Source organism: Cebidichthys violaceus, unplaced genomic scaffold (genome assembly GCF_023349555.1).
Source record: "Cebidichthys violaceus isolate CVI_PGR_0920_01 unplaced genomic scaffold, fCebVio1.0.p SCAF_2, whole genome shotgun sequence".
Classification (NCBI taxonomy): domain Eukaryota; kingdom Metazoa; phylum Chordata; class Actinopteri; order Perciformes; family Stichaeidae; genus Cebidichthys; species Cebidichthys violaceus.
In genome coordinates, this window is record NW_027176372.1 from 15,577,816 (window position 1) to 15,604,551 (window position 26,736).

At 40.1% G+C, this 26,736-nt stretch overlaps 1 protein-coding gene across 3 annotated transcripts in view; it reads right to left on the bottom strand.

The window, feature by feature from the left end:
- Positions 1 to 26,736, bottom strand: part of spock1 (SPARC (osteonectin), cwcv and kazal like domains proteoglycan 1) — an 87,568-nt gene that overhangs the window by 42,220 nt on the left and 18,612 nt on the right. For all 3 annotated transcript variants that reach the window (XM_068714718.1, XM_068714719.1, XM_068714717.1), the window contains exon 3: positions 4,015 to 4,060. In XM_068714718.1, the coding sequence (XP_068570819.1) occupies positions 4,015 to 4,060 (46 nt within the window). The remainder of the gene's footprint in view (positions 1 to 4,014; positions 4,061 to 26,736) is intronic.

Consider the following 26,736-nt stretch of genomic DNA (forward strand, 5'->3'; position numbering starts at 1 on the left):
AACCTTCCTGCTGCTGATTAGTCTCCAAGGGCGACCAGTGACTCATTAGTCAAACTGAGATCAGCAGGTGGGGACTGATGGCGCTACCATTTCTGCTGTATTGACCAGCAAGTATGTGCTGTGGTCACCCTGGTCATTTCAATATGATGTTAGTAATCTGACCACACACACATCAGATTTTATGAGACGACAACATTCCGTACAAAAACAAGTCAGTATTGTAGCTTTATTTAGGACAGGGATTCAGGCATCATGCCCCACATTGGATGACTCATGTCTAAAAGCTTGTCATGCTGACACTGGCTGGAGTCAAAAGGTGAAGCTAACACTTATGAGTGTGATGCCTGCAGTACCAGCTGGGTGAAAATGAAGCCCACTCCAGGCAATTTTAGACACATGAAATCAGCAAACGTTCCCAAAGCAGAACAGATTGATTCTCATCATTTATTCGCTGTCTAATTGTTTTTCTGTCCATTACTCCCAGGTGTGCTGTTTGTGTGGGAGCAACTGCACTGTTAGCAGCTCTGCAGCAGGGGAGCAGTCACATTGCAGCTGAAGTGGAGCGCTGCAGCAGAACAAGGCGAAGGAAAAGATTGAGAACATTTTTTTTTTATGCACTCCCATAAAGAGTCTAATTGGCACAAAGCTCCTCTCTGCTTCAACTACACTGAATGTCTCTCTGGAGAAGTGCACAGATGCCATATTCTCAAGAGGACAAGTCACCTCACTATGTCCTGTCAAAGTGTTGCAGTGACTCACAGGCATGGAGTGTACCGTGTGGTGTGGGCAGTGTAAAAGCCTTGACGTTTTAGAGGAGGAAAGGGCTTTCAGGAAGAATTTAAAAAAAAATTCTATATGTAGTAGGTGATGAAAGGAATTATACTGCCACAGTTAAAGGAAAACTATAATTAATTGCATCAGGTTCTTTATATTTTGCAGTTTGTAGCACCAAATTAAATAGTGTAGTATCTAAAATAGGGCCAAAAGGGCGACAAACACAAGTGGTCAGTCGCACACAAAAAACAAACCCTAAGGTTAGTAAGACGATAAGAAGACCTTCGTCATCATATTAGCAGTAATAACCATTTGGTTAAGGTTAGCGAATGACCGTGGTCATGGTTTACAAAAACAACACTGACTGTCTACATGAAGTTCTCTTCATTCATTCTTTACGCAAATTTTTTATATGTGCTACACTGAAGGTTTTTCACCCTGCATTCAAGCCTGGCTTTTTTGGAACAGCTAGAAATTATTTTGCTAGTTCTCGTCTATTCTGACCTTTACTTTGGTGCAGAGTTGTTACAAGAATAAATCCCAAGTTGTAACAAACTGAAGTTTTTCTTCACCACATACAGTAGATATCACCACAGAAGAACATAAAACTGGAAACTGGAGGGTGACGTCTAGTTTGACTGTGTGTGCTGGTCTGAAAAGTGAAGCCAATGCCGAAGTACCTTAAACTTGCATTCTCTCTAGTGGCCATCAGGGGGCGACTCCTCTGGTTGCAAAAAGAAGTCGTACAGACGTCTATGAGAAAATGACCCTATTAATCACTTGATTTATTACCTCAGAAAACATTGTAAACATGAGTTTATGGTCTTAATCGCTAGTTCAAGTCTTCTTCAATACAACATGATGTTCATTTAGGAAATGCTGGTCCCATTTAGAGTAAAATTGACCATTCAGCAGGATATGCTTTAGGGCGTGACTACCTTGTGATTGACAGGTTGCTACCACGGCGTGGTGCAGTTTGGAATCTGTCTGTGTTTTTGTCTGAGAACTTTAACCCTTTCACAGTGTGTTTTCAATTCATGAAAGTTAATTGTAACAAATGGTTCACTTAACAAGCAACCGGTTGTGCTTAGCTCCACCCCCTGCTGTTCTACTTGTGGTTAAATAGAAAACAAGATGGCAATGTTCAAATACCGAGATGGCGACAGCCAAAATGAACACCCGCGTCACAACGCCAGTCCACAAACCAATGGGTGACATCACAGTGACTACAGCTACTTCTATAATACAGAGGTGAAAGTTACAGTCAAGCTGGATACGACTAAAGATTTGGCCTAATTAGTAAACAAACTAAATGCTTGGAGAACAGTGTTTCATCTTAGTTTCACTGGAACAATTTTTTTTCTGTTAGGCCATCGTCGTTCCAGCATCTAAATCAGGCCTCCTTACTATTGCTACAACTGGGTTTTGGCACAGAGGATCCCTCCATAACATCTCATGTATTTAGTCCCTGGTTGAGAGAATGAAGTTCTGTTTACTTTTTGTCTTTGGTTCTCTCTCAGACACTATGATGCACTGAGGCGAGGCTCTTCTCATTAGGCTCAGTTTCCACGAGGAGCTGGCCCAGATAAACCTGCTCAGCAAGTCTTTCCCTGAAGAGTTACAGTTACTGTGCTACATATGCAAAAAACAAGCCACCACCGAACAGAACAAACTCTGTGGTAGAAAGATTTAAAGTCTGTTGTGCTGTTCAGAGAGCTACAGTCCAATCAACCCCTCCAAACTGTGTGTGAGTGTGTGTGTGTGTGTGTGTGTGTGTGTGTGTGTGTGTGTGTGTGTGTGTGTGTGTGTGTGTGTGTGAAACCGTGAGAGTGTGAGTGAAAGTAAGTGAGTGTTTTGCAATAATTGAGTTTAGTCAAGAGTTACTGTGGGTCTAAGAGCATTACACACTTGAGTGTGATTGATAAGTGGACTTGGCATTGTTGCTATGGTAAGTCCATAAGCAGTATGTAACTGTGTAAACTAGCAGCTTTTAGCCTTGGAAAAAGACACAAACACACAAACACACACACACACACGCACACACACACATTTACACACACAGTCGTGTTTTTATGACTTTTGGGGGCTTTACATTGACTCCAAGTCTTCACCCTACGATGTAATGATTTACTTTATTTTAGGATGTGCATTTTGTCCCCAAAACGAGGGCGAGTCCCAACAATGTGACTGTAAACAGGTTTATGTCCCCACAAGACGGGTACAACACGTCCACACATCACACTGAAGGAGGACTGATGTGAAGTTGACATAATATAAGTACACCACATTCAAGCTTCATTATATTAACATCGGTGCAAACATTCCTTCAATACATTCTGAAAATGTACAGATTAACTAGTGTTAATTAGTGTTTTAAACCGCTGTACAGCAGATGGTTTTACACTTTTATTATCTAATGGGAAACAGTAATCGATTCAACCATTGATGTACATGCTATTTTATTGTACTTATTATACTAGCTACATATTATTTGTACCTTTAAAGCAGATGGCTGCAATTTCAACATGTAAATGTGTAGTCCAGAATTATTTTCGGTTTGTTTGTTTCTGTTGAGGCGATCATATTACAATGCATGTAATACATGTATGAAGTAAACGAAGATGGATCATCTTTATCTGAATTAAAAGTCTTCAAAGTCATTTCACGTTATTTGCAACTGAATGGGAGTGAATGGGCCTTATATGATATGTGATATGTAAAGTATCCTCAGCTGTGGCACATCCTTTTAAAGGCTGCTTCAATTAACTTGAAAGAAACCAAAAATGCAAAAAAATGAGCAGTCCCTGGTAATGATCACATGAGCCTCTGTGTGTGGAATCACTTTTTTACTCGCTCAAGAAAAATGACCCTCTTGACTTAACTGAGGAGAAGTGCATTACAGGAAGAGACTAAATGAAGATTCCTACCGACACATCGTACCTGCATTTTGTCATCACAATTATACTTCTGTCAGTACTTTTTTTCGTAATTCAACAAATGAATGTCAAACCTCTCATTGCATCAGTGTCTCGTGTTGTTTAGATTGATGTCACAGTCTTAACAAGCCAATTTGTCCGATTTCCTCATTTAGATCACTGATCACATCAAACAAGTATGATCAAGCATGCGATGCCAACTACAGACACAATTTAGTCAGAAGTCAAAGTATTGATGTTTGATATTCCATACACAGTATGCATTAATATAAACATGATATCACACACAAACAGCAGGACTCACCTTGGTCCAGAGACTTGGCAGGAGCCCAGCTTTTGAAGTAGTCATCCTGAGTGGAAACACAACACAAGAAACGGGGTTATTAAAAAACAACAACTCTGCGTCGAGAATATCATTGAATTATTTTGCAGACCAGAGAGAGAAAAGCCCAAATACTAAACCAAACTACTGAGAAAGCCTGTCCTCATTATTCTCTCCTTCGGTTCTCTCATACTTGTGTTGTGTAAAAATGAATGAATGCAGTAACGAAGAAGAGGAGGCTTGTTTGGACGTTTAACAATAGGACACAAATATACAGAGAAACCTCCAGGAGACACACTGGGGAGTAAAGAATGTTACACGCTCTAGTAAATAATGGCTTTAACAAGGACAAAGACATTTAATGTCAAGGTCGAAATAAACTTCTGCTCTGAAAAAACAGTTTTCGAGGAGGTAGTGTTACATTTTAGCTGCTGGGATGTTCTCAAATCATACTTAAAGGAGTGCACATTATTCTTATTGTTCAGAGTAGTCTACAGTCATGGAGAAAGCCTCTTCAGTTTGAATTATTAAAACAGAAAATAATCGGCTTGACTCAGTAAGCTCAGTTGAGAAGAGGTTTGGATTCGTTAAGCCAAATACACTTTGAATCAATGGCTCTATTCAAACTGGATTCCCTGCCAAGCTAGAAACATCTCTTATTGAGAGGAGCAATTAAAAAGGCCCATTATGAAAAGAGCCACGGCTTAAACATTGTTATTTAGTGTTACATTCATATCACATAAAGGTGTAAGAAAGATTGGTTATTGGTTAGTCTCTGCAACATAGGTTTCAACATAGGTTTGATACAGACAAATGCAGTTTTCCAGGTGGTGTGTTTTCAGTTTGCGATGCAGTCGGAGCCCCTGGTGAGAGTAGCAGCAGCAAAAGCAGTTGTGCATTTCAATAGACCCCTCTGTTATGTGAACAGGTTGATGCTCAGGAAGATCAGCTCATGATCAGCTGATCTGTGGGGTGTAAATGACTTCACAGTCCTGACTGAACCTTCACTGTGAGCGCCATTTAAAGATACTATGAAAGGTTCATAACACTATAATGTAGTTGTAAGCTGATATAAGGACATTTTAAGGATTTTTCAATGTACTCAATTATAGCTTCTGCTATGAAGACATATAAGATTATTACATATTACAAGATTATAACAGTTTTACTATATTGTCATAAAAAACACATTATAGTGTATTATCAACCATTTTTAGAATTATGTATACCACTTATAAATGCTAAATAGAGGAGGATAAAATGTTACAGAATGAGGCTAAAGTGCTTTGTTTGCAACATGAGTGATACACACACACACACACACACACACACACACACACACACACACACACACACACATGCACACACACACATGCACACACACATGCCCACACACAGCGGTGCTGTCTGCATCTTAAGTGGTGCCCAGAGCAAAGCATATGTGTGTCAGCAGGGTGTGAGCCTGTGTCAGTGACACTATGACAGTGACCGGGGCAGAGAAAACCTGCTGGGTTTGAAAGCAGGATCTCTAGAAAGATAAATTAGGCAGTCATAAGAAAACAGTCCACAGCAAATGGAGAGTGGACCTACTCATCCAGTCCTTGTTTAAAAATGACAACTTCCGACACTTGAGCCAATACAAAAGTTTGAAACGAGATGGAACCTAATTAGCTGCTCCCTTAGGTCCTTATTTCACTCATGTTCTCACTTCTTTTTTCTCCTATTTTATGTCCATCTCCCCGACTGTGTCTCTATTATCAAGTTATCCTTCATGGCTGTTAAAGTGCAAGTAAGATGTTACAGTGGCAAAAGTCCTTTCTGCGATTCTCTCTGTAATGTTACTATGTACACTCCATTTTCAGCTAATGAGAAAAAAGATAACAGTTAAAAAGTTGCAGGAGAACTAATCTGTATATAAGGCCCTAATAGGTCATTAAACTGTTCTGCTTAGGCAATACTTTTTTATCCTTTATTTGCTTCAAGGTAATGCATTTGCACATTCCAACATATCCGGTCTGCGAAAAGGCACAAATACTGAATTGATGATCTTAAAAAGACAATTTAATGAGTAAAATTACAACATTTCAGCGTCAGGTAATATTCAATATGTGAAGTTCAATAATATAGACTTCATCCTATTTAACCAAGGTATGAATCACAGGTCGAGGCGGTAATTGATGTAGACATAATGCCGAAACATCGTAATTGTAATAGTCTTTTTGGGAGCATCAATACAGAGCGCAAGGCTCCCTTTTCTCTTGAGCTTGTTTTTAAACTTGATATTTTTGCTCACAGCTAATAAGAAATTGATAACACAAAATCAGAAAACATTGTGTAGCGAAAAACAAACAAAGGAGTCGTATATACACTGTGTGGCCAAAACTCTTCAAGATTTAGTGGAAAACCTCAAAAAGGAAAATTGAATATATTAATGCTTAAAAGAAAAAGGATGAGCAACGATCAATATGGGTGCGACGAGCAGGTATCTGCATACTTATGGCCGTGTTTGCTTGAAAGTATGAAATTTACCAAACCTAGTCTACAGCAACATTTTAATATGCTGAACTATACCACGTTATGGCTGACCAGCCACCCAACCTGCTGTGCATTTAAATCAGCAACACCTCTCCAGCTCTGCAACAATGTCTTAAAGCAAGTGCCAGCCAAACACTACAATGTGGCCTCCAGGAAGGTGCTGCAGTAAGTTTTAAAATGGTATTATCAAATCACAAACACAATGGATTTACTTACCTCCGCTTCCTTTAAATGATTGCAGAGGAGAGAGGAGAGAGGCAGAGGAATAGAAGGGAGAGAGGAGGGAAAGAAAGAAAGGTCAGTGATAATGGCAAAGTATGCTTTGTCTATCAGATCTATTACAACCCTGTGTTACTCATTCTGAATACTGAGCTCAACTCCAGAGATTCATTTAATAGGAATCTGATTCTGAAGGCGGTAGAATACTAAAGGACGCACACACGCACGCACGCACGCACACACACACACACACACACACACACACACACACACACACACACACACACACTGAGTGTGCCTTCTCGCAGCCTTATGAGATAGCCTTATTTGATGTGGCATGTAATTTGAAACACATCGAGGGCAAATTGTACAGGCTTAGAGTTGAGGCACGGCATAAAGAGAGAGGGGAGGAAGAAAGAGGGAGAGTCAGGGGAGTTGTGCATAAATAGAGGCAAGAGGAAAAAAAGGGAATTTAGTGCCTTTTTATTGTGCCAGAATATTGTGGAGAGGAGATGGTTCCTTATCTGAATATAGGATTAAGAATGTTGTATGTTCTGCCCTAACAAGTACAACTACTTCAAACTTGACATACGGGAGGAATCTCGTTTTCTGACGTCTGTTTTACAACATCAAAAAGTACATTTACTATAATCTTTATTTGAAGAATATACATTTCGATGAACCAACATCTTGGCAACTGGCGTTGTTATTTTGCATAACTAAATGACAAAAAATCTCAACTGAAGCTTACAAGCGTAGCAGAATAGCAGTAACTGTTAACGTGTTTAAATGACCTATAGTGCACAGTCTAAAGACCATGGTGCAAGTGCATTTAAGGCGTTTCTAACTCTATTTTTGCTAGTTAAACAGCACATAATCTGGGTGCCAAGTATGGTGAAAGGGGCAAAAGGTTTTTTTAGTCTCTTAATTATTCATAGGTGTGTTTTGGGTGTAACATGAATTAAACCAGTCTTACCCCCCTATTCCCTTTAAAAAAAACCTGGTGTGCCTACACCTGTCGCATTGCTATTTCAATGGCGGATTCTGCAAATTGACAAGCAGTTTTCTGCAGTGAAAATGTTTCCGAAAGGCTAAACACTGACAAATATTGATTGAAGCTGAATATTTTGTTTGATAAAATCATGATGTGAATTTTGGAAAAGATTACATCTATCTTCTTTCAATAAATTTGACTTCTGGACTTTAAAGAGCTCTGGACTTACTGCAAATGTTTGGATCAGGAGTCGGAAGAAATCCAAGGCATCCATCACTGGGATCTAATTCAACAAGTAGCATTTTACTAAGAACACTAGTGTGGCCTAAATTGTATCTGCAAAAATTAGAAGTTGCGCAGCATTCAAATGTTGATTTAGAATTTGAATATCAACGTTAGGAATAAAGCTTCCAAGCTTCCAACTATAGTTTCTGGTACTGATTAGGAGGGCACTGTTTTTACTACTTCTTGCTGTTGATCCATCTGGACAACTGGCGACATGTTGGTGTTTTCTACTGAGTTCATTTCGACCTGCAGTTTCAAATATGTTGTGTGTAAAGAGAGAGTGTTTCATCTGTTATCATTAGATAACAGCATTTACTGTGTCCAGCAGAGGACTGCACTTGAGGTGCTGCTGCCTGAGGTGTGTTTGCACTGTTCTTTACTAGCTGCTGCTACTTAAAGCTGGGGGAGGCAGTTTATTCAGAAATGAACTGCGATTGGCCAAAGTCTCCTCTCACACGCTAGATTTTCAAAAGACTGACAACACAACTAAGAGGAGGTGCAGAAGTCTGGTTTTCTCGTAAACTACTTGAATTACAACATACTGAATGGTTATTATGGAATCTTTGTCCAACCATTTGACCAGCTTTTGAGGTTCGCGGTTGTTCTTATTATTCAATTCAAGTGTCAGGGATGACCTTTCCTTGCCCAAGACCCCCATTAATAGTGCACTCATGTCAAAAGCACTAACTAATGTTGAGCTGGCTGCAATACTGCCCCACTGTCATTTAAATCTTAAAAAGTCATTTGAAGGAGATAAAACTGTGTTGTTATAATCACATCATCTTTGTTGGAGGTGGTGGAATTTCCAGCAGTGAGCTTCACATTGAGGGAAGTCTTTCAACCGTGTCCATTTAAAGTCGCTAACACTCTGCAGGAGCTTGTTGGCAAACAAAAATTGAACCGCTTGATTACGTTTTTTTTTAGGGTTTAATTAAAATCTGTTTAAAATGTAGCACAACAGCTGTCAGTGGAAATGGAATTCAGTTTTTATAAAACGGTACATGAGGCAGGGCCACCATTTTAATTATGGTTAATTGAGTGCATGTCTGTGTTGAAACATCTTCATGTCCCAGTGAGTAGTTCCATTAGACGATGCTGTTTAGCAGCTATATGATCAAGTTAAACTAGGCTGCAGTGTTCAGGCAGTCTCCCCTGAGCAAGAGAAGGGTCAGACATGTCAATGAGGAAATGTAGAAGGAAAAGAGCAGACAGGACTTGGTGAAAACTACAAATTAGCATATATGGTACACTTGGCAATATGCTTACTTGGCTGTGTTGTGCTCATTGTGAATCCCAGTTTCTAGTGTCTAAGTCAAACTCTCTGTCACAACCAGCCAGCTCCTACTCTCCATTCTGTTGTCTGCTTGGTTTTTCCCTGCCACTATACTAACTCTCTGTCATTCCAGATCCAGCTGCTCCCTCCTTCTCTGCAGTAACCCCTTTCCCGCAATTCCCATCACCTGACCTTCTACGCCAACCTGTTCACCTGTTTCCCATTTCCCTTATCAGCCTAGCAGTATATATATATATATATATATATATATATATATATATATATATATATATATATATATACCGGCCCATTTCCACACATTCCCTGCCAGATTGTCACGTTTGAGACTATATATATTCCAGTCCCAGAAACCTGGATATGCAAGCTGGAGTACTCTGATAGAAACGACTGTGGTATGCAAACACCTTATCCAGTTTAAGGTATCTTAGTTGGAAGTGAAATGACAAACTTGCTGGATATGAAACAGTAAAAACCAACATTGAGAAAGTTGGATTCTTTCATAATGAAAAGGAGATTGATAACAGGATTCCTCTATGTTCAATGTAAACAACATATCCAAAATATGACCAAACCAGTAATATGACTCAAAACAGAGATACTAGCAAGCATGTAAATGTACCCATTATTTGCACTGCAGCAAAAAAGTCACTTTGTCAAAAGTGGGCTGTTAAAGCTGAATGCACAAATAACCAGTGTTTTGAGGACAGTTTCACTTCTGTGATGACCTCTTCACGTTTGTCATTCTGTCTCCTTGGTCTCCAGCAGGTCAGTTCATTTTTTTTTCCTTTTCCAGTTAAAAGTGATGTGCCTGAGATCTCATCTGATAGCAGATCCGTGAGGAAGTCCTTGACAGTAAAAAGTAGAGAAGGAACAGAGTTGATACACAGGAGAAGCAGAGTGGGAATGGCATCAGCGCGATTAGCTTCTCTCAGCAGAAGTATTCTAACCTTCACTGAACGGGTTTGTGGGTGTGTGTGTGTGTGTGTGTGTCTACTAATACTTGCATTAAAATAAAAATAGGCAAAGCCATGCCTGTAGTGCTGACTGAAGATGTCATAATCGGGATGAGGATGCAAATCTGGCCTCTCGGTGGAAACTAAACAGCCTTAAAAATTTACTGCATACTAAATGCATTTATTCATGGGTCTGGGACCTTGCCAAATTCCTCTCTCACATCTTTTCCCCCAAAGTCTCTAATTCATTTCCCTCTCCTCGTCCTCCTGTACTTCCTTCCTCTGCACCAAGTCCCTGCTGTCCTCCTTAGGCTGCATCCTACTTATAGCCAAACACTGGTCTGGGATCTGATCAGCATCATGTGAAGCTGATACATGAGCTATGTGAGCAGATGGCAGAACAGAACATCAGATTACTTCATTGTTAGGCCTCTGCAGAAGTGAGGAATGCTGAGTAGGACCAGTGGAGGCAGTTTTGCTTCATCAACAATACTGGAGTGGAAAAAACGCTCCCATTCGGAAAAGCAACAAACACAACCAGAGGAAAGAAATAGTACATCTGATGAGCCTGTTCTCACTAGAAACGTCATCCTCGTTAGTAGGATAAGAAATATCTTTGTGCACTGTGTGAAGTCAACCAATCTGGTTCATAGAATTAATCACCATACTTTATAACAACCTTAATTATTTGACCTAAGCCAACAAAACAGAATCTCAGAATGCAGGACGGTCCTATAAAACAAGATAATCGGTGCTTTATTGACTTGACTTATTCATAAGGGTCGTAGCTGTTTATGTAGCATGTTTTATATGGACAAATATGTTGGATGAGTAGTTTGCTGCGTTACATGCTATTAACCTTATGACCAGCACTCAAACCCCCAGCAATGGGAGGTCATGATTGTCATCCTTAACTGACTGAATGATGTGAGTATAAACAAATGCGTCACAGCCGACATTACTGTCAAACCGAACACATTTACACCACCAGTGAAAGCGGAGATGTTTGATCCACCATCTCCCAGGACCTCATAGGACTTCCAACATAGACACCATCAGGAAAAAGGCCCAGCAGAGGATGTACTTCCTGCGCCAGCTCAGGAAGCTCAGCATGCCTTAGGAGCTGCTGATCCAGTCATTGCAATTATCCAGTCTATTCTCTGCACATCCATCACTGTGTGGTTTGGGTCAGGCACCAAACGGGACAGGAATAGACTACAACAGACAGTCAGGACTGCTGCAGTATGCCAATTTCTGTGCATGTACTTTGAGAGCAACAAAATACCTGTATTTCTTGGCTATTAAAGCCGATTCTGACTCTGAAAAGCAACATCTCTTAAAGCCTACAAATGTATCGGTAGCTGAGCTGTGAAGTAGACAGGGAAATGGACTGAACAAGAGAATGGAGACAAACACTAAAGCTAAGGGGAAGAGAAGCAAAGTATTGTGAGAGCAAGAAAAGAAGAAGGGGCGATGAAGGGATGTCCAGGAACAAAAGAGAGATTGAGGACTAAGCAAGAAGTGGGAAGATGACAAGGAATCAAAGGCAGGGTGGGGGAGGAGAAGGGGTGAGGAGGACGGATAGCGGAGTGAGTGAGGAAGAACAGAGATGGTAGTTTGCTTTCCTCCGGGGCAGCTCCTCCTGAGTCTATCCAGGATTCGTGTCTACAGCCTCCAGATTGACAGGCAGCATCTCATTGACATGAACAGACAAGTAACACTGAATATTACATGTAGTGCTGAGAAGATACACACACACTCACACATCTGCAGCTGTGTTTGAGGATAGCTACACAAACTGAAATGAATAGTTAGCGCTCACTCTCTCTCTCTCTCTCTCACACACACACACACACACACACACACACACACACACACACACAATTAAGCTAAAATCAAACTGTCTTATAACAATTAATTCCTTCCAGACTGTACCGTTACGTAAGGATCTGGCGAACCAATGACAACATTTGTATTCACAGCCAATCCGACTTCTCTAAACTGAGACAAACGACTTCTTTTCTTTCTGCTTACTTCCCTTCTTCTCCCCTTGGCTTTCTATTTTTATAGCCTCACTCATTCATCAACTCTCTTCTCCTCTATACTCCTCATTTTCACACTGCTGAAAACATCCCTCAACTGATCCAGAATCTGAACAATGTGGCTCAAAGCCAAACATCAAAAATATGCTTCCTTTTCACTCTGTCCTCTCTCTTCACGTTAATGAGGGAGAAACCTTCACTAAGCAGCTTGTTATTCAGAATATCTTGCCATCTTCACGCACTTCAGATTTCTTTCTTCTTTCCAATACCCTCTCAAAACTGGCTTCCTTTCCTTTTTCTCCCATTTCCTCTCAATTTCAGGATATTGAACATGAAAATGAATGATTACAAGAGAAGAGGAGTCGATGGAAAGAAGGAGAGATAGAGTTAGTTTAGCAAAAAAGTGTAGTGAGTAGAGCGGGGGCACCAGGAGGAAAACTAGAGTTTGAAGAAACAAAGAAAAAAGGAAAGACAAAGGAGGAGACTGATAATGGAGCTCTGGGAAACAGCAATCTTTGCACATTCCCTGGTGAGAGAAGATAAAGTTTTAAGCAGAAGAAAGTGAGTGAGAAACACAGATTGAGCACAAATGGCAGAACGAATATGTGTAGAGACACGGAGTTGGTGCAGATGAATGACACGTTGGACTAAATTATTGGTTGTCAAGGCTTCCACGGTTATATTTCCATCCACGTGTCATGTGATACTTGAAATGATACAAAGAATCAAATGAATGAGGAGATTTTGAGGACTATTTGACAACTAAATCCCTATCATCTAGAGTGAGTATAGTTTTAAACCCCGCTTACGTTCTCACCTCCAAACACCTGACAACTCATGAAGTGAGTGTGAATGTTGACTGTTGTGTTTCGGAATTACTGAACGCAGCCACAATTAGTACGCTGGTGTCTTTACCCCTCCCAGTCCTCCTTGACTTGTGCAGTACGCAGAGACATAATTGATTATTCTGCTTATAATTTTTCTATTAATAAAACAATCGGTACCGAAACTAGAACCAGCAAATGTTTGACATGATAAATGACTTGAACAATAATCAAGCACTATAGCTTGAAGGTTGACTTACTAAATGGATGAACAAATGACTGAGTGACTGTCTAAAGAAGTAAGTCAGTAAGTGACAAGGATAAAGGACAAAGGAGAAAATCTCAGCCACACATCCGAGTTAAACAGAGAATAAAAACAGAGGAGAAGGAGATAAAGGCAGATGGCTGAAGGAAACTGACAAGACAGAAATAGAAAGTCTGAAACACTTTGCTTGTGATTCAGACTTTTTCTCCTCACATCTAGCTTAGTCACATGTTTGTAACTGTTCCCAAGACACTTTTGGCTGTCAGATCAACGTTTCTAAACCTTCTGAGGCTGGTGGTCACAGTGTAAGAAATAATACATGAGACAGCATATCACTAGATTAGCTTGACATGGCTACAGGTCTGCTGCCTGCAGCCCCTGGCTGTGTGATTGGTTACAGAATAGGAAGTGTTGTTCCTTGTCTTTTTGTCTACTTGACTACAGGTCTCTCGGACTAGTGGACTGTGAATGTGGGTCTTTGATCTGTGAGGTGAGTTTCACCAGCGAGTGTGCGCTGAAACACTAGATGATGATGAATAGACTCTGCTGGCTGCTAACAGTCTCGGCTCTCACACAGTGCTTTCCTGTGGCTGCCATACTTCCATAACCTCTCCTTGGTGTGAAAAACAAAGCCGTAGCTGTCTGTTTCCCCTGCTCCTGGAAAAAAAAATACTCAACAGCTTGCTCTGAACATTTCAGTTCCCTTCTCACTCTCTATCGCCTCTAGCTCACAACATTGTCACCGCTGAGCAGGATATACATCTTTAGAGCGAACATTAAAACAAATTTTAATAGCTCACCTGCTTCAGCTGTTTTCTGCCTGTGTTGTCAACACTACAACTAAACGCCCAGAGCTGAATAATCTCTGTGAAAACTAAAGTGAGATTTGGAAAGAAAGAGCAGAAATTACAGAGAAAGAAAATATGGGCGAGCATCTCTTTTTCTCTTTCTGCTTTCTAACTGGTCGCTAGATCTTCAATTTGTTGCATTAAATGGAACCTAGACAGATAAAAAAGATACATTGGCTGTAATTGAATCCATATATTTGCATTGATGAGCTGCGAGACCGCTCCAGAATGGAGATAAATGAAAACACAGTAGAGTAAGGCACAAAAAATGAGGGCAAAGGATGCAAAACAGACTTAATATATTCATATGGCAACTATGATTTTCTCTCTGTGTGTCCCTCTGCAAAAGGCTTAGTACCCTAAACAGATCCATTGAGTCTCACTGTGAAATTGTACGAGAAGTGAAGAAAATTATGCAAAAACCAGTGTGAAAGGAACCATGATAGCGGGCTTACAGCTGAGTATTGTGGGCAGTTCTTGTTCTAGTTCACACACAGAACTCAAACGATCTAAATTCGGTCTGCTAACTTCCTGTACAAGACTATCCTATCTTTTTTTAATACCACCCTATCTGACAGAATCCCTCCGCTCCTGACGGTATTCCCCGCTGATAGTGCAGCGGTGGCGACGAGCCAAGTGTTAAGACAATCTCACACGGGCTCTGTTATCTGTCTGCTCCACTGGGGAAACAAGGGAAGCGCTTAGGAGGACGGGGAGATAAATGTCCTGTCTTTACTCCAGGTGCATTAGTCTGCTCTGTTTAATCGTCCACCTCAGTAAATTTGTAGGTTTCCTCCACCCTCAGCCTGTCGGAGCTGTCCTGCCCTCCACACTTCCCTTTTCCCCCCCAATCTCTTCCTCCGTTGCCTTCATTCATCTCTGACACTTTATTTCTTTCTCATTGTTTGCCTGTCTGTTGGCAGTATAGGATGTTCAAAGGAAGTCTGGGGAAAGAAGCTGTCGTCTTACAGTGAGTGTGTGTGTGTGTGTGTGTGTGTGTGTGTGTGTGTGAGAGAGTGTGTTAACGTGCATGTGTCCTTGTACTGATGCATACCTGTCTCTAAGGCTTTGTTAAACTAAATGCACACAAAATGAATGCAGACAAAACATTCAAAGCAGGCCCCCAGACTAGCTCACACTCTAAACTTTTTACAAAGTGTTTTTCATGTTTGCTGCATGTGAACGTTTGTCACTTTGTCATTGAAAAATTTGTTGTCTATTTTTTTCACCATGTGGGTTCTTCTGGAGGTCACCTGAATTATTTGTTTACAGTAAAAGCTGAGCTCATCTATAATCCAAACCAGTGAGTACATCTTCCGCTTTACTGGTCCATGTACAAAGGCAGCGACATATTGTTTGAGCTTATAGTTTTCTTCATGAACAGAGAGCCTGGTGTGATTGCAGGTCAACGCAAGAACAAAAATGTTAATATCCATGTTGAATCTAAAAATGCTGCTGAGAGGATTTTTAACACTTTTCTTTCTCAATTAATCATATTTTATTCAGAATTTCCCAGAGCTCAAAGGGATGTTTGATATATATATACATATATATATATATATATATATATATATATATATATGTATATATATATATATATATATATATGTATATATATATATATATATATATATATATATATATGTATATATATATATATATATATATATGTATATATATATATATATATATATATATATATATGTATATATATATATATATATATATATATATTTTTAACCAAAGATATTACATTTTCTATAATGTGAGACATGGGAACTGGAGCAGGTTTATTCACATCCTTTATTGGCCGTTTTTGACCATCTCATTGGTATGGTAACGAAATAGACTGCACACGCATTGACTTTTACTTGTTGTTGTTACTTTTAGGATAGAAACCAGCAGAAAACACTGTACTTTCAAAAATAATCTTCATTTGCGTCACCTTGAATTTTGGTCTGTATACAATTCGTTAAGATCAAATGTTTTATATTGATAGTGCATTCGGCTTAACTCACCAACTTCTTCTCGCATTTCAAATTACACTTGCTCTTCTATTTTATGTCTATATGATCAATCGCACGTATATTTTATGTCAGACACAATCAAACTGCAGGGTAAAAACAATAACACGGATTTGGTGTGTTTGGGGAAGTAGTCTCGTCACAATGAATTGATTTGCAACAAGAAAATGTGAACAGGAATACTGTCAACTTTCTTAGATTTCAATATGTATCACCTTAGGGTGCATCAAGGACAGTGAAACAACACTGCATCAGGCAGAAGTCAGGATCTACATAAACCACAGTTAGAGGGCATGGCCATAACAGCAGCCCCCCCACACACACTGATGGACAAATAATGTGGATATTTTTAGACAAACAAAGCACTGCTGCTGCTTGAGGGAAGGAAAGAGGATTCAAAGCAGGACAGCCTCTTCACTGTTACACCCACAGTCTTATAAAGACAACAGGGAAACAGCAACATCCATTATGTCTGATCAAAGTTAGTTATAAAGATTACCAAGACTAAGCACTGACACCACAAACACACACACACACACACACACACACACACACACACACACACACACACACACACACACACACACACACACACACACACACACACACACACTTACACACAAATACACACTCTCACAATCACACACAGAGCAGCCAGGAGCTAATTTCACACAGCCTAAAAGGCTTAGTCAGGAACAGAGTCAGTGAAACAAAGAGAAAAGAGGGAGCGGTGCTGATGTAGGAAAATGAGGAGGAGAAAGGATTGGAAAGGTGAATGCAAGATACAAGCCAGACGAGGAGGGGAGAAGAGGAGCAGAAGGGAGGAAGATGAAGCAAACATGGTGTCTGATTTAAGACGTTGCAGCAGAGAACTGCAACTTCAGGTTAGCTACAGCTGAGACACGTCTTTATCTAAACAAGCGCACTCCGTCAAAACTAAAGCCGACACAAACAATGCCCCAGATCCTATTCATACTTCAAGATGAATAATACAGATATTGTTCAGTCAACACTGTTCAAGGCCCAATTCCATCATATTACATTTCAGCTAGTTAAAGTAGGTGGAAGTGAAGTTTTATTTATGCGGCGCAAACACACACACACACACACACACACACACACCCACACCCACACACACACACACACACATATAAATATAGACATGACATTAAACAAATCATCAGGAATTCAAAAGTCTGTCTTTGATAATAGCAAATGACAAATTCTGAACAAAATAATTGGAATCATTGGAAGAGTAAGGATACAGTACGATATGTAAATGATTCATCAGAGTGGACTTAATGATGATGAACAAACACACATAATTGTTGTCAATTAATTCCTTAAAATTAAGTTATCATCACTTAATTATTAAAACATTAAAAGCATGATATAGAGAAAAAAAAATGCCATGAGTAACTCCCCTTTTAATGGACTAAAGGTAGCAATGTAGTAAAGGAAACGGTCTTTACAGTGTAAACAGAGGACACAAAGGGACACATGAACCCTGATAGTGTTAGACCTCTTACAGTCTGAGCAGTTAATCCGGTCTGATCTGTTTCCAGGGATCAGATCTCCACAACAACAACAAAAAACCCATTTCACCACACACAATAACCCCTTACGTCCATTAGCAGTGGGCAGGGCTGGGTATCAAACCTCTGGTTTATTTCTTCTTTGATGAGATAGCTCCTGATTTAAAGCAAACATTTTAAGATACGTATTATTTTGGTATCGTAACCAAATTTCAGAAGCCGTACTGGCAACAGTATTTCAAACAAAACCCAGCCAACCGATGGGAGGAGAGGATGGGACCTGCCTGACCGATTTAACTTAACTGAACCTTTTCCCACGTTGGATCAGAGCACCACACGGCCAAACACATTGCCTTCTTCAGACACAGCAAGGAGAGAGACTGACAGAACCACACACACACACACAGAGACACACATGCACACATACACACACAGAAATTGCTATGTTTTCCTCATTGCCTCCATCAGTCTAACCTGCTATTGCCTCTCTCTCTCTCTGTCTCTCTCTCTCTCTCTCTCTCTCTCTCTCTCTCTCTCACCCTCTTCTCAACAAACCAGGTCCCTAACAAGCCCGCATGGGGATTGGCCCTTTCAACCGGCCCATCTCGGCACTGATTGGCTAAAGGATGTGTCTTCACTCTGCAGGGGTTATACGATGATGTAGTGCAATTACTATAGTCTTTACTGTTTTGTTTTGGTGCACAACCTCAATGCTGCAACCTCATTGTAGTAATTGTATTGGAAAGGAGCATCCTATTACTTTTACGTCGATCTGAGTCATGTCTGAAATGGCACACAGAAAGGTCTCTCCTCTTTATTCTGAGCTAATAAAAACAAAATCTAATTTAATGAGCCCTCCTGGGAGAAGCACCCCTCCCATCGCTTTCATTGGTCGATAGAAGCCTTATTTTACCCAGCAGAGGTGAGACTGGGATTTGCAACCGTTCCTGATCATACATTTTTTGTTCATCCGTTTGTGATGATGCATATAAGTCAGAAAGCATTAAGTTGTATGTTTTTTGGTTGTCCACTTTCCCTACTCCTTTTTGCTTTAGCAAGAAAACAGCTTGCAGTGGGAATCAGACAAGATTCAACAGTTACAGGTGTCACTTGTACTGTAACTTGGTTACAAACCTTAATTTTTACCAAGAATCACTACAGCCATCCATCCATCCTTAACTTGTGTGATTCACTGTATATCAAACATTACTTGTTAATCTGTACAGGAGTTAGTAAAATATGTTAAGCAATACTGTTAGTTTCTCTTGTGCGCACATATATGACAGCTGTAGTGTGTTAGTGTAGAAATAACACAACATGTGTGGTTCTAATTCTTTGCGGCTGCACTGTTGGATTCTAGAATATTGCGATGTCATAGATACATTCTGAACAGAGCAGTTGCCTTCACACTTTCTCAAGCTGCTTGTTTAAAGGCCCAGATGCATTGGAAGTGTTATGACGTATGTCAAACTGCTTTGACACTTCTACTCCGACCTTGTTTCAATTAAATGAGGACCCAGCCACCAGAGCTGCTTTTTTCACAGCTGCAGTACCTGTTTGGAGATAAAAGGAATCACAAGCTAAGGATTTTCCCCAGAGGACGATATTTTATTTGAGAAATACATTATTCATTAACAATAATACTATGTTGTTGCTTTCACTGGTTAAAAAGACAAACGTCGCCTGCGGTAGTTCACATCAGCTGTCACCACTCAATGTGAATTCTGTGTGTGTGTGTGTGTTTGTGTGCTCTCTACAGGACGGTGTCAAAGATTGTGTATGAGGTAAGAGACACTGTACAACAGTGGGTGTTTTTGTAGTCCCAACAACTCCAACAGAGCGATACTTCTTCCATTCAGCGGACCATGTGACACCAACTAGACAATTTTGCATTGTCGAGTTTAACTTTCATCTATAAGATATCAATAATTGAATCTTATCCATTTTATAGTTTTAAACCAGGACCGTCACTGTTGAGATCAAGTCAAAAGTGACATCTGTAATATTCAAAAATGTTGCCTAAATAGCAACGTTTTCCTAAAATCCTCCTGGTTCTGTGTTGGCATTTTAAATATGATGCCTGCATTGCGCCATAGGAGCTTCAATTGACAAATGAGGCATGTCATTTAACACTTTCAGTGAGTTTGGGCCTCAACAGCCAAACCATGTGCTCCGATCTGAAAATCAATGTTGTTAATCTTGAGTGACTGCCAATGTTAATTATTCTGAATTTCACACACGCTCTCAAACAGTGAAAGTGAGCTTATCGAGGTAAGTAGAAGCTCTTATTGCTCTCTCTGCTCTCAGTTCTGAACCACAATATCAGTCTAGTGAATCGTCTTTCAGTCGGGCTCCAGAGGAGCTGCTTTTACACGCACCATCAACTTAAGTCTCTCCAGCTGCTCACTGGAAAAACTTGTATGTCTAAACTCAGTACAGCAGGGTTCAGTGGCTTATTCACCATTTTACATCCACTTAGATCAGTCAAGTCAGCCTTAATGCTTCTATTAAAATCCTTCATTCTTGCTGTGTAATTACGAGATCAGCATAATTAGACTGAAAACATCAGCCTGATGCCAAAAATACTGAGTTGATACTGAGTAGATACTGAGGCTTGAAGCCATCCATCCGCTTAAAACAACAGTGACTCCTCTGAGAAGCTCTCAGAGGATTTTTTTTACATCTGTGCCTAAAGCTTTAACACAAATTCTCTCTGGATGCTGTTGATACAGTAATTCAGTCAAGATGATGGATGAGCTTAATAACATTTCCAGAAACCCTGCTGTAAATGTAGATTTGTTTTGGTCGAAGCTCTGGGAGTCAGGAGTGCAAGGTTAAGAGAGGTGCTGCGAATAATAACCAGATCTACAGTACATCATTCACTCAGACGGACAGCCGGTTTGCCAATCAATACAGGGACTGAAACATGCTGCGTGGGCCTGTCAGCTGTTTATTTGCAGGCTCTTTATCAAATAAGAACTACAAAGAATGCATGAGATATAGTCTGTTTGTCATCATTTTCTTTTGGGAAGTATCATGCTATTATTCACAAAGAAAGAAAGAAAGAGAAAGATATCCACTAGTTATTTCCTTTCCCTTCTCGAAATCCAGCCGATGACGAAAAACCCTAACACATCTCTTTATCATGACATCTTTGCTGCCTTACATTCTCCGTTTCTTTTCCCTAATAGCTGTTAAACGAGATTTGAGTGTCTGCTACTGAGGCGATGTTCACAAGCTGATGGATTTTTCTCTCTCTTTGTTTCTCTCTTCTTTTCCTGCACAAATTATTGTTGTGATTATAGGTCTTAACCTCCATGGGTCTGCGTGTTTGTGTGCATGTGTGTGCGTGTGTTTAAGCCGTTTTTTTCTTGCCGGAGTGCACTTAAAGCAATTCACGCCCAATTCACAAAGCATCATGTGTGAGACAAGAGGAAAATGTTCCATCGAAGAGTTGTTTTCTGATTATTACTCTCTGTGTTGTTCTCTCCTTTTTCTCACCATTCATCATCAGGTGCCCTGTCTTTGTCTTTCTCCATTTCTGCTTCAGATACCTGACTTTTCGCTACTTGTGCTACTGCTATTCTATGTTTTACCTTTACGATTGTCATGCAGTTGTTTGCATGACAATCGCATATTGTAGTCTTTAAAGTTCACACAATTCTGCTGATCTTGCAAATTTGTTTTTGTCTACAATATGATTATTTTTCGTTCAGTTCCATTAATTTGTTCCTAATTTTGTCACCATTTTAGTTCCCCCACACTCCCATACATCTGAGAGTTTTACGTTATATCTTCTTTTTATTGGATGCTAAATTCCTCTTCCTTATCCTCTCTAACTGGAACAGGCCTGGACCAGTTAAAGCTCCTTCAGACTGCAAATTCCACACAGAATGAGCTGAGCGGATGAAAGATTGCGTCTGTGACACGGCCACAGTCAGTAAGCAGAGTAATCACAAACACAATCATCATCACCATCATCACAACAGTTATGATCACCATAATCGGCATCATAATCATGAAGCTGACAGGGACGCTAATCAAAATGCTGATACTAGAGTGGGAAAGTAATTGAACAGGATATGAAGGTATTTATCTCCATTTTAAAGCTGGAGTCTTTTTTTATTTGACTTCAAGACACATGACTATGACTGAAGCGAGGGAGCCATGTTCTACATTTGGTGTTCCTCTGAGACTGTTTGCTGCTATCTTTGTAAGATGTGTGTCAATGCAGCAGGGAGAGAGATTTAGTCAGTATCGAGAAAAGGATGTGTATGTAGGATGCTGTTGTGATTGAAACGTTTCAGAGAAGATACAAAAAGTGACAGATAAGATAAGAGATCCCGTTCACTGTTATAGAAGACTGAGGAAACCAGAAAATTTTCAAATTTGCGACGCTGAAACTAGATTTTTGAGAAGAATTATAGCAGGTTTTTTTTTGCTGAATTACTTATACAAGTAATCGATGATGTAAATTGTTGCAGACGAACTGTAAGCAGACCCCTCACATCGGCATATGAAGATATGTATGTGGGCAAAATGCCATTTATAATTACACTCTGGCCCGTGAGGTGGAATTTATGCTCACCTAGGTGATATTCTGAGTCGGGCTGGATAGTTTCCTGCCACCTGGAAACTGAACTGCTTTTTCTCCCATGTGACTCTTATCTTCAAGAACCTTTTCATCACCGCTTACAACATGGCATTGAGTCCTGGCCAGACTGCCAAGTGCCCTGGTGTGATGTTACACAACCTACAGTTGACATATCCAAGCTCTTATCATCTTGAGTACTGTAACTCCCCTCTGGCTGAGCTGCCAAAGTCTCACTTCAACCACAGTAATAAGTGAACATTGCAGCCTGCTTCCACTTCGGTCGAAACAATTGTGTAAACCAGGGTGTCAATGTGAAGCACAAGAACATAAACCATCAAGCCGGGCAACCACAAGATGTAAAAACTGAGGTTACAGAGCATACAATGGCAGCTAATTTGATTTGCTAATTGAAGATGCTGAATTCTGCAAGTGCTGAAAGATGAAAACGTGTGAGAAAGATTTGTGTAGGGATGAAAGGGAGCTCATAATATCTCTGGAGTGCTTGTTAAAAGTCTAGATAAGTCAATGAGCTCTGTTTTATCTCCCTGGATGACAATACTTTCAGCCCCATAAGACTGCAGGCTGACGACAACATGCACTCATAGGCTGCTTTTCTTCTCAGGAGGCCTCTTTGAAACACAGAACTGAACCCCCCTACACCCTAACAGTATCCCCAGCACACTTATGAAGCCCCATAAAACAACTTGCAACTAAAACTACCTACCCTAATACATCATCATCATGTTTTAAGTATGGGATATTGCATCAAGGACAATCCCCTTTCCAGGCACTACTAGGGGCACACAGCCTGTAAAACAATTGTCTTTACTTCCCTCTTATATTGAAGGAGCACTTTAATCATAATGGACGGTATAATGTTCAGGGCTCAAGAGCAAAACAGAAAGAGGGAAGCGATGCAGGCTACAGTATGATAAATGAGAATATAAAAAGTAAATAAAAAATATGATAGGATTTGAAATGAAGCCCAGTTGAAGTCTATTTTTTGACGTTGTGGGGTATAACTACAGTGATTGTGTGTTGGGCACTGAGAGCTGCCACACCACTGGGGTGATCCTCAATACTGTACGCATCCTAGACGCTGAGGGCCCATATGAACCGGTCAGAGGGCAGATGCCTCGAGAATGTGGAGGAAGAAGGGAAGTGTGGCGTCTAATTGAATGAACTCAATCATTTCACCAGTACTACTGTACAGTAAGAAAACACAATTAAGTGGAGAAAACAGAAGCAAATTAAAAATACATCACCAAACTGACGTCTCACGCAAAAAACAACAACACTGCAACATAAAATACAAGTAAATTAAGAAAAACATTCATCAATTTGATAATATAGGCAGCACTGGAAAACCCATTTATTCTATCTGCTTGCATTTTAGTCCAATTTTTCTTCCGCACCCAGCTGTTAAGTTGCACCAACTGGATGTTTTTGTTCTCCTCAGATCTACTGTGTGTTTTACTAGTGTAGTCTGTCTTGTCAAAAAAACAGCAACACAAAAGAAATCAAAGTGTTGGCTCACGTTGAGTGTCGCTAGAGGTCAGAGATCAAGGCAAAGTAAAAAAAGAAAGTGCCACCAAAGAAATAGCACAGGCACTGTGCCTGTAAGGCTGAGTGGGGGATCTGCTGTGTAATACTGCAATTTCAAGGTTCCTTTATTCACAGTAGGGATCTTTTTACCCATTTTCCATCCACCCATTTTCAGTTTTAAATTTACGATTGAAGCAACACCCATTTTATTTGAAAATGAAGGACAGCGAAGGACCCGGTACACACACACACACACACACACACACACACACACACACACACACACACACACACACACATATACAAACAGGCTCCAGTAAAAGAGCACAATAAAATCGTTTTTTTCATCACAACCTCATGCTCCCCAATGACACACAGTCCAATCTGGGATCCTAACAGCAAGCAGACAAACATACAGATGACAGAGAGGTCCTAGAGGGAAACTAGTCAGAGCACCTGTCTAGTACTGTAAATATTCTGTAGAATAAAAAAGAAGATACAGCAGAGAGAAGCAGCACTGTGATACAGCTCCAGACTTGGGTCTGGAAAGGAGCAAACCTCTATTTCCTTTGGGCAAAGACAACAGTAACGCAAACCCAGTTGTAATGCCAGCTTCATGAAGTTTGTTCTTTCGTGCTTTTGCTTTTTTGGTGAAATCGTGGCTTAAAATGAGGTGGATGGAGGTTGTGTTTATGCAAATCAGGCATCAAAGTGCAATTTCAGTTCTCCTTTTGGCATTCAATTTTGGTTGTGTTCCAGCTCACTTACACCAACTCTTATCGCAAACGCAAGCATAAAGAGCAATTTTTGTTGCTTTAATTGGCGTCGCCGCACACGCAGACCTCTACAAAATAAAGCTCTTGAATGTGTGATATGAGCTTTGACGCTTTCACTTTGATTTACATTTTTCATCCAGTTCAGTGCACTTAAATACACACCTTAAAACTCCCCAGTAAATACCAAATGCCATTTTTATTGGAATTTATGCCTTCACTGTGTAAGATTAATGCAAATATTGTCACCCACAACTTTGTTCTCAAGCCTTTACCTTCAGCTGATTCAATACTGTAGCAGTTAAACAGCACTAAGGCGATTTTCCATCTGCAGTTTATGATTTGACTTCATGCGGGTCGAACTGCTCCTTGATAATTAATTACACAGCACATGGACCTAACTAAATAGGTACCTTGAGTGCGTTTCTGCACAACAGACTGTTGGACTCTTAAACGCAGATTCAAGATTTAAGTGTGAAATCATTTACAGCATGGACGCATCCTGAGGATCAAATCCTGTGTCTTAATCACTTAATTAAACAAGAAATACAACAGTAATAATGAGACATAAGTTACTGTAATTGTAGTCTCACTGCCTCCCGGAGAAGTTTTTCCTGATGAAAGTCTGACCTGAACTCTCCTCCTGGCTCATTAGAAACTGTCTGCTGCAATTAAAGAGGATGAGAGGAGTTGATGTGGTTGGTCTTTATAATGAAGCTCGCCACATTCTGATACTGTATTCCTCCTTCTAATAATGTGCTCATCCTGCTTGGTGCCACGGCTGCACTTCTGCCCCAGATCACTAAAATTGGAAAAATTAATTGGTCACACTTTTCTACATATATATGTATATATAGTTTGTGCGTGCGTGTGGTGTTGTGTGATGACAAAGCAGGAACAAAGCAGCAGGCTGGTTCCAAACACAAATCCAATACAGACTCTGCACCACGAAGCAAAATCGAAGTAGATCGACAAGAAAACTGTGCATGTGTATGCCAGCGTACGTGTGTTAGTGCGTGTGTGTCTGTGTATAGTGCTGAGGCCAGGAGATGCTCATGTTAACAGCCACACACCCATAAAGCAATTTAAGGTGATATAATACAGCTAAACTAATTGTACTACACAACCTAAGGCACAAATGGTCCAGTCTTCAAAGAGCGTGTTATGGCTCTGGGTTTCAGGAGAACAAACACTCCCTGCCGCATCTTCAAACCAGAGGCTCTAATCACTCTGCAGCTATCAGAGATCCACGTTCATCTTGGGTCTTTTAGACAAATCGACACACTTACTATCAACATGTATTATTGAAACTATCTTTTTACAGAATAATTTACAAATTGCAATTTTCTAGGCAAACAAAACAAGCACAACCCCCAAACAAGATACACAACATAAAGTCCCACTAGCGCATGTGTTGAAATTGTTGGTAACACTTGCTACTATGTCGTTTTTTTGACATTCCATTTTGCTTTTATATTATTGTACGCATTGCTTTATAGTTTACCTTTGTGGTGAATCCAATCCTACAGTGTATTACTTTACATATTACACAGATCCAATTTCCCCCTGGGGACCAATATAATTTCATATTGTCTTATCTCATCTTATAAAGTCAGCATCATCTGCAGAGTTAGGTTGGAGCTGTTACAACGCTACTGTCATCTACTAACATGCACACACACACACACACACACACACACACACACACACACACACAAATAACTTATCGGGATACACACATAGACTTATTTGTACTGGAGGCACTGCTTTTTTTTTCATCAGCAGGAAATCTGTTATTGCACTTCAACACCATCAAGTACCATTGTAGGACTCTCCTTTTAAGAGACACAGAGAAAAAGACCTGTGGGAAGTGTGTAAGCCATGATAGGGTCGATAATAGAGCAATTATATATATATATATATATATATATATAAAAAAAAAGAGAATGATATAATAGAAAAGGCAGTGACAGG